The following is a 12,804-nucleotide window of genomic DNA, read 5'->3' as shown; positions in this document are numbered from 1 at the left end:
TATATATATATATTTTTTTTTTTAAAAAAGCAAAACCTGTCTGTGTATTTCACGCTTCTCAGATCTAATGGGTACTCAGCAGAGTTCAAATGAACTGCAGGCATGGCTGAAACTTACACTGACTGGGAAATGTGTTCATCTGGCAGTCTTTATTATACCTCTCCAGGTCCCAAAATACCACCTAGCAGCCTGGCTGGCTTTGCATTATCTGGATAATCAGAACCCCTACCTGCTCTGTAGTATAGGAGCAATTTTCCCTGTAGTTTAAGATGAGCAGCATTTTCTGTACTGGTATTAAAATGGTCTAAAACATTCTTTGTCTTTAGAATCTCAACAGCCAGCATTGCATGTGCTCAGCATTGCAGTAGCCATGCGTTTGGAGTAGAAGATACACTAACTTTATTATAAACTATCTCCAATATTGAAAGTGGCAGTTGTGTGACAGCTCAACAGAGTCAGAGACGGCTCAGCGCTGGAAACTGATATCTATACAGAGATGAGACAAATGGAAAATCATGGGATTAATTTTCCTGAATCTGTACTTTCTGCCAGGAGTTCTAACAGCCATAAAAACTTGGGCTTATCTTAAAATAAAATGCTACAAAAAAAACCCCCACAACCAATTATCTTGGTTCAGGCCACATTACATGATAAAGATTTAATGCCTGGTTCTGCAAAGTCAAACCAGAAATTAAGGTTCAGGAAACTACTATACAACTAATAACACCTCCCTCCAAAGATTTAATATCATAACTTCCTAGAGACAACATAAACTGTGAAAATAAAACAAGCATTAAAATAAGTTGCTTATTACTGTAGACCAGAAAGCAGGAACTGGCATATAGAGTAAATGAAATAGTGAAAGTTACACCTGCTGTGTTCAAAGTTTCAAAGTTGATCTTAAGTGCCACTACTATACCAAAAAAAAAAAAAAAAGCCTCTGAATTTACATCAGAACTGTGGGAATGACACATCATGCCAAATCCATTCCCATTGCCAGCAAGCCAAAAATCAAATGACAAAGTTCTCTTTATTAAGGAATATTCAATCTCATTCATTAAAAAACCAAAAAGTCTGTGCAGTTCTTAATGGGCTGAGAGCCTTAGGTATCCACATACTCCCACTGCAAGCTTCAGAACAGAAGCACAGTTTTATACGCCACATGAAGACGGACCTTCACTCAGTTTTTCTCTTTTGTCTGAGAAGAGCTGAAGGGTCCACATAAACGCCACTGAAGCTGAGTGCTTTACTAAATCCTCCAAGATCTGATCCTGATAACATCTGCTGCACCTGTGATAACACAGGATACTTTTTTCCTTCAGCATTCAGAAATCCGAGCAGAATGGAAAAGATGTCAAAGGTTGTTTGTCAAAGCTGCCACATCTGGTTCAAAAATAGCACGTGGTGCTGCCTGTGGACGGTGATCCTCCAGGAGCATCACTGCGATAAGTAAATGCCAGCTTTTAACTGAAGGCTTTGACTTCAGAAAATCCATTCGTGCTCATTTCCAGTCAAGTGGGAAAAAAAGCACAAAATAACAACAGGTAATTGTTTGTAGGAAACAGTTACACAGGTGGGTCTGGTAGCTTTCCGCACTAAACTTAACCCTCCTCTCTCATTGTTATTCTCCAAGCAAAAGGAAATCTTTAATGATCCTTCAGCCCTGCAGGGGCTGTGCAAGCTGACACAAACTGAAACAGCGAGCTGTAGAGGAATCCAAAATGCCTTAAACCTCCAGAATACTTTTCACCGCGAGACAAACAGATCACAAGTTACCAGACTTCCAGGTTTGTTACAGAATCTCACCCGCTGCTTCCTGCGGGTTAAGAAACTTCCTTTTCATCTGCCCCGCTCTGAGCCGTCAGACCCGCTACCCAGCGTGCAGCCCTGGAAAGCCACAGCTCTGCCAAGCAAAATGTTAAATATCTGCCCTCAAGCAGCAGTTTAAGTAAAGCCTTTCATCTCCTCTTATTCCATCTGTTTGCGTAGCCGCGAGCTCCAGGAATCCCAGCGTCGAGACCTCCCTTCTTTCCGCTTGATCTCAATGCCGAGGGAGTTCTCACTTTCCCAGCTGCCGTGCCTCTGTCTCTCGCTGTTAGAAGGGACAAGAGGGGGGCGGAGAAGCAGGCTGCTCACCGGGGCCCTTCTATCCCAGGATGCCATTTTATTAAGTTCTCCTCTTCTTTCACACACCGTATAATCAGCTCCACATCGCAGCATTCAGGATGACTCCGAGACAGTGAATATTCCCACTGAGGCTGTATAAATGCTCTCAGACGGTTCAAAACCTGTGTGCCCTATAACCATCCTAAGAAGCTTCCAGAACAGCACATTCCACTTTTGGGGGGTTGTGTCATCCATCTCCTCCTCCCCCTTCCCCCTCCCCCCCCAATTTGTTTAACACCACGAGGGTATTATGCAGTGCTGTAGAACCAAAGGGCTTTGCTGGTGATTGTACAAGACAAGGCACACGCAGAGGGAAGGCAGTTCAACACCCCCACTATACTGCTTTGAATTTTCTCTAGTCCTGGACTGTTTCCTATTGCTTTCCCAGCAGTGTTTGCAAACTGTTTTTCCTGAAAGGGATTTGATTCAAGCTGCAGATCTAATGAACACGTACAAAAATGACACTAGTCTTCTGTAAAGCGAGTTTTGAAATCTACTCAGACTGATGCAAAACCTTCTCTGGATATTCCTGTTAGCTTACACTGACTTAGCTTGAGCCAAATTCATTAAGCTGAATTGATGTAAACTTGGGATAAATGCATTCCAGAGCATCCATAAAAGATCTTGTCCCTGTTTGAATGAAGAAATTTAAAAGCTGATGTCATTGAAAAGATGTGATTTATCATGGTAAACTGATCTTGAAAACACACATAGGGAAAGGTATTCTGTTCACGGAGCAGAAGTGGTGGAGTGGTTTTATTTTTCACTGGTAGTGCAGGACACCACCATTCAGAGGTGTGCAAGGGAAATAGAAGGGTAAGAAGTAGAAGAAAAGAACATTTTATCATAGATGAAGAGTAATCTTATTCCTACCTCAGCTTTCTTTATACACTTGACTGACTTCTGTTGACTTCAGTGGAACCATGTGTGTACTCAAATCACTGGTAATTCGCTTGTCAGAATTGAAGAGTATGAAAAACAAACAAGACTGCAGCTGAATAGCAGGAGGCTTTCACACCAGTAGGACACATCAAGCACCAGTAGGACACATCAGGCACCAGTGATAACCTAACTGGTGAGAATGAGTTCCATGTTTACGTTCATTTCTATTCAGTAGGCATGTACAACTAACCCAAATCTCAACTCAGTAGGGATATTTTATGCCCTATGCTTGAGATGAAAAATGTCAAAAACTGAAAGCTAAACATAACAGACAACTATGCTCACCCAGGGTGATTAAAAGACGGGTTTTAAAAATGTTTATTTAATTTATTAAAACGCTTGCTGTCAACACCTTTCATGCTATGTGCTTGAATATCCTTGATGAGGGTTTGTGCAGCTGTGGCTCTCATACTGAATTAATTTTGTAAATTGTGGTGAGATGATAGAAGTTTTCCAGCTGTGTAATCATTAATTAACTTGGCTGCATCTGAGTGGCTCCAACTCATGCTTGTCTGTAAAATATTCAACTTAGATAAAACATCACCTCTGTATTCTGCTTGGTTTCGAATCAAAACTTTTTCTTCTTCTTTTTTTTTTTTTTTTTTTAAAGGAAACGGAAAGTGCTGCAGGATTATTTGGTAGATTAACTTTTTGCCTTTCCTATACTTTCACAATTCCCACACATAGGGGATGCTTTGGATTTAAAGGGTTTAAGAATTCTATGCTGTAACATAAAGTCTAAAACCAGCTTTTCAGGCTTTTCCACAAAATTCACGGAGACAAGATGTTGAAGACCTTTAGCAGAAACAAGCCAGAAGAAATGTAACTGGTCACTACCCAACTTCAACTTCTTGGGCAGTAAATACTTTGTGTACTGTTATCTGCCCTCGAGAAGAGCTGCCCAGTGTCTAGTCCAGTGTCCACAATTCAAAAGGCATCATCTCCAGGCAAAATGTTTACATCTTACTGAAAGGAAAATGACCTTTTCCTTAATGAAAAAAATTGGTCAGAGCTGGATGCTGAGAGATGAGCTCCTTTATGCCCCCAAATTTGCAATAGTTAGTCAGGAGAACCTGGGCACATCATCCTTCCTTTCAAATAAATTCACAGTAACTTAAGCCCTCAGCTGCTTTCTTCTTCTGGAAGCCAAAGCATATTCTATGAAACAGGACTCATGGAGGCAAAGAACTAGGTTACGGACTTAAATTGCAAAATAAATTACAGTCAGAACCATTTTACAGAATCACAGAATGTTAGAGATTGTATTTCATTATTCTTCTCAATGCTAGCACGATGATAGATTAGATGTTGCAAAGGGACTTTCTGGAAGGACTTCAATTTACAGCTTTCTAGGCAGAATTAGAATGGAGCAAGCAACGGAACTCTGAGTGCCTTGCCATCCCTAACTAGAGTCATCTTGAAAAGCTCATTTACATCTAATTAAGCAACACTACTTTGTTACCTTACACAAAGGCCTTCTGCCTCTCCTAGGAAAGTGTCAGTCAAATGCTCCATAATGATCCTGCCAAAGGTGGACACTTTGTCTGTAGGAATTACTGTTTATCTGTGCTCTAAGAAGGTGTGACTCTTCACCAGCTTGCAATTAAGCACAAGAGGCAATATTTATATTTTTTGACTCTTCTACACAGTGACGTACAAGCCAGAACTCCAAATCGATAACTATATGACTGAACTTCAGATAATTGTTAAGTCCATGATAAGGTCAGAGTTTATTTACACATGAGAATGTTCATTAACATAGTTTTGATTCAGATGGTACTTCAAAAGAAACCAGAATCACATTTCTGAAGAAGCTCAAGTCCTGGTAAATGGTATCCAAATTATATTTAAAAAACAAGTAACATCACTATGAGCATGGAAAGAAGAAAGGTAATTTTAAAATCTCCATATGTCTGTAAGAAAATAATAATATGCACAGGGACTGACAAAAAAGGAATCTTCTATTTTAGAAAAATGTTAAAAGATATTCGTAATTCCCTTTGAAGTTAATGTTAAATATGTGCTTAACTTTTTGCCTACTTGGGGAATCAGATCAGCAGCTTGGTAAATCATTTCTGCACAGGAGCCTACTGGACCAACGAACAGTCAATTTAAAGAGATATTATTCCTAGAACAAGTCAAGTCATAAGGAGAAGAGCTGCTCACTCAAACAAGCTGTCTAAATTAATGAATCTTCAGTGGATCTCTGTTATTAAAACAAATTATCATGATTCTTCTCTTTTCCTAACTGACATCTTGTATTGTGTCTGGCCGAGATTTTTTTTGTTTCCCCATAGCATCCCTCGTGGTGCTGTGCTCTGTGTTGGTAGCTAGGGTAGGAAGGTGTTGGTAACACACCAGTGATCTGGCTGCTGCCGAGCATTGCTCACATAGCATCAAGGCTGTGTCTCCAACATCCCCCCCCCACCAGTAGGCTGGGGGTGGGCAAGATCATGGAGGGGGGGGGGACACAGCCAGATATTTTCCTTTGCAATTCAGGGATATACTGCCAAACTCAACTCAATGCACCAAATGACATTTTTTTTCTTTTGAAAATTCTTTAAGTTAAAGGTTTCTCATTAATTATGGGATTTTAACCATTTACCTGAGAGGACATTCCATGGCATGGATAAAGGATTGCTTTGTCATCCTCTTCGGCTCCCTGATCTAAGCAGTAGCCACTAGCTTTGCTGTTACGCACCTATAACCGGATCAAAAATAAAACAGTTGTGTTAGAAATTAACCTGTACGATGCAAATCTAATCTAGCTAAATCTTAGCTGCACTACAGCTATTGAAGCAACGAGTATTTAAAACTGTTCTCTGAGAAACACATGCTTGTTCTCCATATATGACAGGATGCCAATAGTGAATTTGCTCCAGGAAGAGACAGTATTTGGAAAACCTGCTATCTTTACAGACCTTGGGTCAGAGTTATGTTTTCAGCAATCACTCAAGGATCAAAACCCAATTCACTCTAAGAAGCCCAGGCTGAATTTTGTTCCAAATTATCCTCGTGGAAATATAAATTTTGACCATATACGTTGAAAATGTGACTTAAACCAAACACCATAGGAACTACCCAGGAAAGGGTGCCCATGGTATGGCAGCCTTTTATTTGCTGCTTATATAAAACCGAAAAAGCATATGAAACAATTCTATTTGAATTGAAATGGTTATGTACAGAAGTGAGATAAATCACTTCATGGTGAAAGGATACAGCAATGACAACCATCACTGGAAGGCTTTCAATATATTTAAAGTTTGGGCTCAGAGAACCAACCAAGTCAAAAATTCATGTGTGTCCCCGGACAAGGAAAGTTTACAAGTCTATAAAACTGAGCTGGAACTCTTGGGAAATTTTAGGCCTTTCTTTCTCTTCAGGCTAGAAGTATTACATATTTTGGACATAGAAAACCTCTTAAGAGGTTATTTAGACAGACATTTTTAAACAATCAATGGGTCAGTTTTGGCCTAGGCTGTGAACAATTTGTCTGACCACCCATATAATATAGAAATAGCTGCTGTATGAGATGTCAGAAGAATCGGTAAATAATCCTTCATATTGCAGTGTACAAGTGTAACAGTGATCGGATAAGGGTGCTCACCTACAGCTAAATTTCAGGAGGTTTATTTTACAAGTCAAGTACGGTAAAGGCTAAAGAAGATGAAGACAGCTTTATGACATGGCTTTAAAAACATGTGAATTGAGTCACTAGAAAATATATTTTTACTACTGTTTCAATTCCTTTCACATCTACTCAATACATTTTTTTTCATTGAAACTTGCTAAAATCCAGACATCCTTTCCTCCAGGAAAATAACCAGAAGAGAAGGTATTTAATAACAAGCTCGATGTCATTTAAGATGGAGCCTCTAGTTTTTTCATTATGGGCATGTAAAACTGAAAGGGAACTATGCCAGTTTATACTAGCTACATAGCTTGTGTGGCTCCATTTTAATATAAATTTTAATGAATTAGATACTTGCATCATTTAACTTCCTGTTTGACTCAAGGACTTTCATGTGACCACTCAATGGAAACAAACTTCTTTTCAGAGCCCAGCTTGCTAACCGTCTGGTATAATTGACATGACGTTGGCAGTAGTGCCGATGTTCCTCGCCGTTAACAGCCTTCTCAGGGCTGACAGTTACTAATAGCTCCTGTTGAATTGACTAAATGTCTTTCCTCAGTTACTGCCAAGGATAGTTATATCAGGATGCAAAGTGATATTATGCAATAAAACTTGCACTGTGTATCAATATCTGAAGTGCCTGACTTCTTTATATAGGAAGTCAATCAAATGGAACAGAAAGGAAGCATGTCCCCATTTAGTTGTCTTGTGTGACAATATATTGCCTTTGGATTCAATTGTAATTCAGGTAGACAATTAAAACAGAATCTTAAAAACATTACACAGCAGGAGAGCTCCTAGAACTTTGCCCCAGTTCACAGTCATAAGTGATAACAGTCCTAAAGTTACAGGTACGTGACACAAATTTAAAGTAACAGAAGGCCTGTAGCCTCACCTCAAAATCTGAAAAGGCTACCTTGCCTTTTATCCCAAAGAAGGAGGACTGCAAAAAGTGAATTAATAAAGTGAATTTATTCCTTCAAATTGTTCTTTGCCTAAAAACAATACAGGGAAGTCAACTGTTCTCATTAACTGCAATTATTTTAGCTGTCTTGGCTGCTGGTGTTTTCTTGATGATGTCTCTGGTATCATATTTGGGAAAGAGATTACCTCAAATTTATCTTCTCAGAGCTGCTCTGTTTTAAAATGAAAGCCAAGGAGGTTGCGAATCATTGTTAGTGAGAATGACTTCGTCTGACATACTCCAATGAGAGGGACAGTGCTTCTCAAAGCCACACTCCTTAGAGCTGATTAAAAGCAGGGGAGGACATTTCTGCTGCTACCACTGTGCTGACTTGCAATTGCACTGTACCTCCTGATACCCACCACCAAGATGAAAGGACTGCTCTAATGCAGCCATGATGTATTTTCAAAGACACACAGTACCTCTCCATAAGTGACTGTATTGTTATAAACCCTCATTTCTGGATAGACATTCTCCAAGTACCACTTAAAACTCCGGCACTGCAGTCGCTGTCGTAGAGCTATTCTTTCAGAAACATCTCCAAAGTCAACTCCAGGGTTCTACATAGCAGAAAAAGAATAAAGAGATCTCATTGCTTTGACTTTACCATTGTTTTCTTTACAGAAACCAAATTGAACTTCATTTTGTGTACCACACTGTATTTCCCTCTTTCTCTTTTGTAGCAGATCATCAAACACCTGCTGTTGAGAGCAGACAATAAATAGTAATGAAAGTCAGTGGAAAAAGAACGATAACAAACAAGCAAAAAAAAAAAACATAAATCAAAATAATAAGAAGATAATAAGAATGTTGTTACTTATAGCAATTCTAAATGTTTGCACTCAAACCTGAACTCCTTTGCTTTCAGATTCATTAGGAATTTAGGCACTAATTCTGACCTAAGATAGGCTTGCTTTAGTAACAGGCTTGGGTAATCACTAATGTAAATGAGATCAGAACAGATCTGTTCAAACTTCAAAGCAGAGCTGCTCAGAAAGTCATTAAGCTCCATTAAACATTTGCATAGACCAGTATTCAGTTTTTACTGGAACTTGAGCTCATTTGCAGGCTTGAGACATAAAATGCAGTTAAACTGAAAACCTTTATAATTCTGCTTCAGAATTTAATTCAGGTGAAAAACACAGGCTGGAAGAGTCAAATCAATATGATCACACCCAGTCATTTGAAAAATGTGAGGTCCTGAGTTAGTGTCTGTTGATTTAAACCAGGATAAATTATCACAGTTCAACACTAAGACAATAAGAGTTACCTCATCTAAAAATCTTTTTCGACACTGTATGAATCAAAGGGACTGAAACTCTGGCATTTTGCATGGATCTGTCTTAAGTGCCTTGTACATTTCCTCCAGAAAGATTTCCGTACGTTTTACAAATGATGTCTAATGCAGGGTTACAAGACAGCAGCAATCCTTAGCTCAGGGTTTATTAGAATCCCCAACAGATGCCTAGTTTTCAGGAGAGAATACAAGTGCGATACTGAACAGGTTTTTCTATTTGCCACATAAAGAGTTTGCTGCGCTCACTGCTGCTTGGTGATGCATTCTTTGTCATGAGCTCTCTATGCAGCATCCATTCAAATGAAGGTTAATTTCCATACTACTTCAGGCTTCGTGGAAGGAGAGCAATTCTCAGAGGCACTCAGTACGATAAATCATTCAATGTAAGATTCCTTTATCTCTAAAATTGTCCAGGAACGGCTCATAAGCTGCAGCATGCCAAATATTTTGTTAACTAAAATAAAGCTATGCTGACATGCTGATGAAGGGTATGGGAATATGATCCTGCAGATGTATCCAAAGATCATCCACTGATCAGGATCCAGATTATGCACAGATCCTCAATAACTTAGAAGGGAGCAAGTTGTGAAAAACGTGGTGTGAGTTATGAAAAGGTCAATCTGGATGGGTTTTGGTATGGGAAAAATGTGTATTTTACTTGCCTTCTTTCTGTCCTATTCTAAAATGAGACAATACAACACCCTGTTTGCGGTGCCGCTTCTACAGAACACAAGAGCAGCAAGTTGAGCAGCTATGAAAATGCTGTGGTTACGTCTGTATCAGCTGCAGTCATCATGTGTGGGTTTGAGTGTGATGGTACAAGAATGAGGTGTCCACAGAATTTACTATGTGGACATATTCTTTTTAACCAGGCAGTAAGATTTCCAGTTCTCCTGCAGAAGGTTTTCCTTACGGCTTATAACCGTATTCCTTAGTCATCTAGACTGAATACTACAGAGGAATAAATCTGTGAACACTAACACTAGCTTCCTTTTCCTGAGAGGTAATGGAGTTATTTTTATGATGAACATTTTATCAATCAATTTATTTTATGGAAAGAAAATTTTAATGTTCACTACTTCTGCTGAATTTATGTCTCTTAATGTAGATGTGCCTTTTTATTTTTTTTATTTTTTTTTGTTAAAGCACTGCTGTATAGCTCAGTGCAGAAAACTACATCATTAAGTAGTCTCAGAGAGATTAAAGAAATCATGTTTTGGTGTAAATGCTTATTTAAATGACTTGTCTTTTCTCAGAATTCATTTGCAGAAGGCATCGAGCAAACAAATTTACCAAGGTTATTTTTTTTTAATCTATCTGAAACTTACCATTTTATCAAACGGATGCAGACAGGGCCAAAAATGCCCCTTAAAACTTAGATGGATGCTGCTTTGTCTTCCTCCTACTATCATGGAAATCTTGTGTTGGAAAGAATTTATGCAGTATTGCCTTGTTAAGGCAAAATAATTCTCTGCAATTGCTTCTCATACCAAAATAAGCCACCAAAACACATCTTCGTACAGACCAGGCTTTCAACATTGCACAGAATGTCCAATACTGAGCAGCAGTCCGTGAATTCAGACATAGGTGAACATTTGACTTATTCAGACATCACATGGAGAAGAATGAAACCTTGCTCCTTTAGGTATATATATTTCCAAAACTACAACAGGAATGAACAAAAATGGGTTTTGAAATATTACCCAGGTACCAAAGTACAAGTAGGACACAGACTAAATCTGATGAAGTCTCTGACAAAACTCCCGTGATTTGATGGACTTTAGGTCACCACTGAATATTCACAAAGACGCTGCTGGGTTGGCCTATTTCCCTGTTCACATAAGAACATTCCTGTTTCCATTTACTTCAATTGGCTTTGAACTAGCCCCTCATATAAGGGTTAACTAAGCCACCATTACCTCCTGAATGGAGTAGCTTCCCCTCAGCTGCAATCCCTGTGCCCCTTCACATGAATAATTGGGATGCAAATGCCACTAAAGGATACAGCAGCAGTCAGCTTCCACCTGACTGGGATGTATCATATACCTCTTCTCTGCTCAGTGGAGATGTAGCATGTGATACACTTACAGAATCAAGTGACAAATTGAACCCACGGTTTATCTAATATTTATATTACACGGATTCCTAGAGGTCCCTACATGCCATCTACAATTTGTATGTGCAGTAAGAAACAGAACGTGTCCACATTGCAACTCTCAGCCCGCAGACAATAAAGCTAGTTAATGTGGGATTCTTTTATCGCATTCTTTGTTGTTTATGCTGGCGAGGTCTACCGAGTCTCATGATGAATGATGATTTTTATTTAAGGATGTTTCTGAAGTCCCCACCATTGTAGCATATGAACGTTTCAAAGTTTAATGGCATCCCGAATTAACGACTTCTTCTAAGGAAGCACATAAACCTGAAACACGGTGCTCTAGTTAAATTATAAAACTGTGTCACTGCTCTTAAGCGCACAACAAAACTTACACCGAGGAAGAAAGTTCATATGGCAGAACTCTTGGTATGGAGCATGCGCCAACATGAAAGCACTCCTGAGCTTAGCCCGCTTCATGCTACTGTAGAAACATCCTTCACCCCAAAGAGCCGACGAGGAACAGCCATCCACATTTCTATGATTCTGTGATTTCAGGAGACAGCGTGACCCATACTTACTGCCATGGGGATGTTCCATGCCATGTAAACGTGCGACTTGAAGTCATCCATCCAGACCTCAGCAGCCCGCAGGGCGTTGCGCTTTGCATAGTAATCAATGTCGTTGTTGTAGGGTTTCTTTGTGCGTTCAATGTGTGCCACGCGAGAACAGGGCAACACCTCCATGCTTCCTCCGCACTGCCACACCTGGGAGAGAGGGAGGAAAAACAATTCAACGAATTGTTTTTCTTATTTTTAAGGGGATATGACTGCTTCTTTTCAGATGTTGTATGTAGAGTGTCCCCTAGATGGACATGGGCGCTGTCAAACAATTCGGAATGACCACCCGATTTACTTGCTGTGGGAGTGAAACCCCTTCCTCTTCACATTGACTATAGATGAGTCCAAGGTGAATGCAGGTGGCTGTGTTGGGTACGTAAATTTAGGTGCCATAAACGTCCAAGTCCTTCCCCATAATGTCACTGCTCTTGGAACCATTAGGCAGAAGACAAGTTATAAGGTGGTAACCTCTGTCATAGGGACTAGTTTAACCTAGTGCTTGCTACTGAAAGTTCAGCAAAAAACAGTTGTATCATCTGTCTGTGTTTGGCACCATATATGTGGGAGTTACTCTATCAGCTCTCCAAATCAACTAACAAACTTTTAATAGTTTAAATGTGACTGACCAGAAAAATCTGATACATGTTTAGCATACACAAGCACCTCAGATAACCTGTTCCACACCAGAGCCTTTTGTGTAGGGATTTGAATATTACCTTTGGAAAATAGGAGGAAACAAATTACCCACATGCACAATACCAACACACACAAAAAAAGCATGGAAATAGAGTTATTTTCTCATTATGGAAACTTAGACTTGGATTGTGAGTCAGTCAATTATTATTTTATTTTTTTTTTTTTCCTAATCTAGCCCCTGCAGGCTTCACTGATTTTCAGCAGAGTAATTCTCCCTTTGTATACATGCTTTGCCCTACCTTTGTCAGTGAGAAACAAGCACTGACTTACCTGGTCGGTATAGGACATCCCATGGAAATTTTACCCAAGAATAAGACACGAATCTTAGCATGAGATGCCTTGGTAAATCTGGCCATTAACCAAAAGGTGTATCTGTTCAGCACCAGAGGT

General features: G+C 39.5%; 1 protein-coding gene across 1 annotated transcript in view; it reads right to left on the bottom strand.

The window, feature by feature from the left end:
• Positions 1 to 5,713: 5,713 nt before the first annotated feature.
• The window catches only part of LOC104469331 (polypeptide N-acetylgalactosaminyltransferase 9), a gene marked incomplete at both ends in the record, with an annotated part of 134,173 nt that continues 127,082 nt past the window's right edge, over positions 5,714 to 12,804 (bottom strand). The window contains 3 exons of the mRNA XM_010083791.1: positions 5,714 to 5,809; positions 8,129 to 8,266; positions 11,680 to 11,865. Coding sequence (XP_010082093.1) covers positions 5,714 to 5,809; positions 8,129 to 8,266; positions 11,680 to 11,865 — 420 coding nt within the window. The remainder of the gene's footprint in view (positions 5,810 to 8,128; positions 8,267 to 11,679; positions 11,866 to 12,804) is intronic.

The sequence above is a fragment of the Pterocles gutturalis genome, unplaced genomic scaffold, assembly GCF_000699245.1.
Source record: "Pterocles gutturalis isolate BGI_N339 unplaced genomic scaffold, ASM69924v1 scaffold8360, whole genome shotgun sequence".
Classification (NCBI taxonomy): Eukaryota; Metazoa; Chordata; class Aves; order Pterocliformes; family Pteroclidae; genus Pterocles; species Pterocles gutturalis.
Note: the sequence above shows the minus strand (reverse complement) of the source record. Positions and strands in the feature narration are given on the sequence as shown.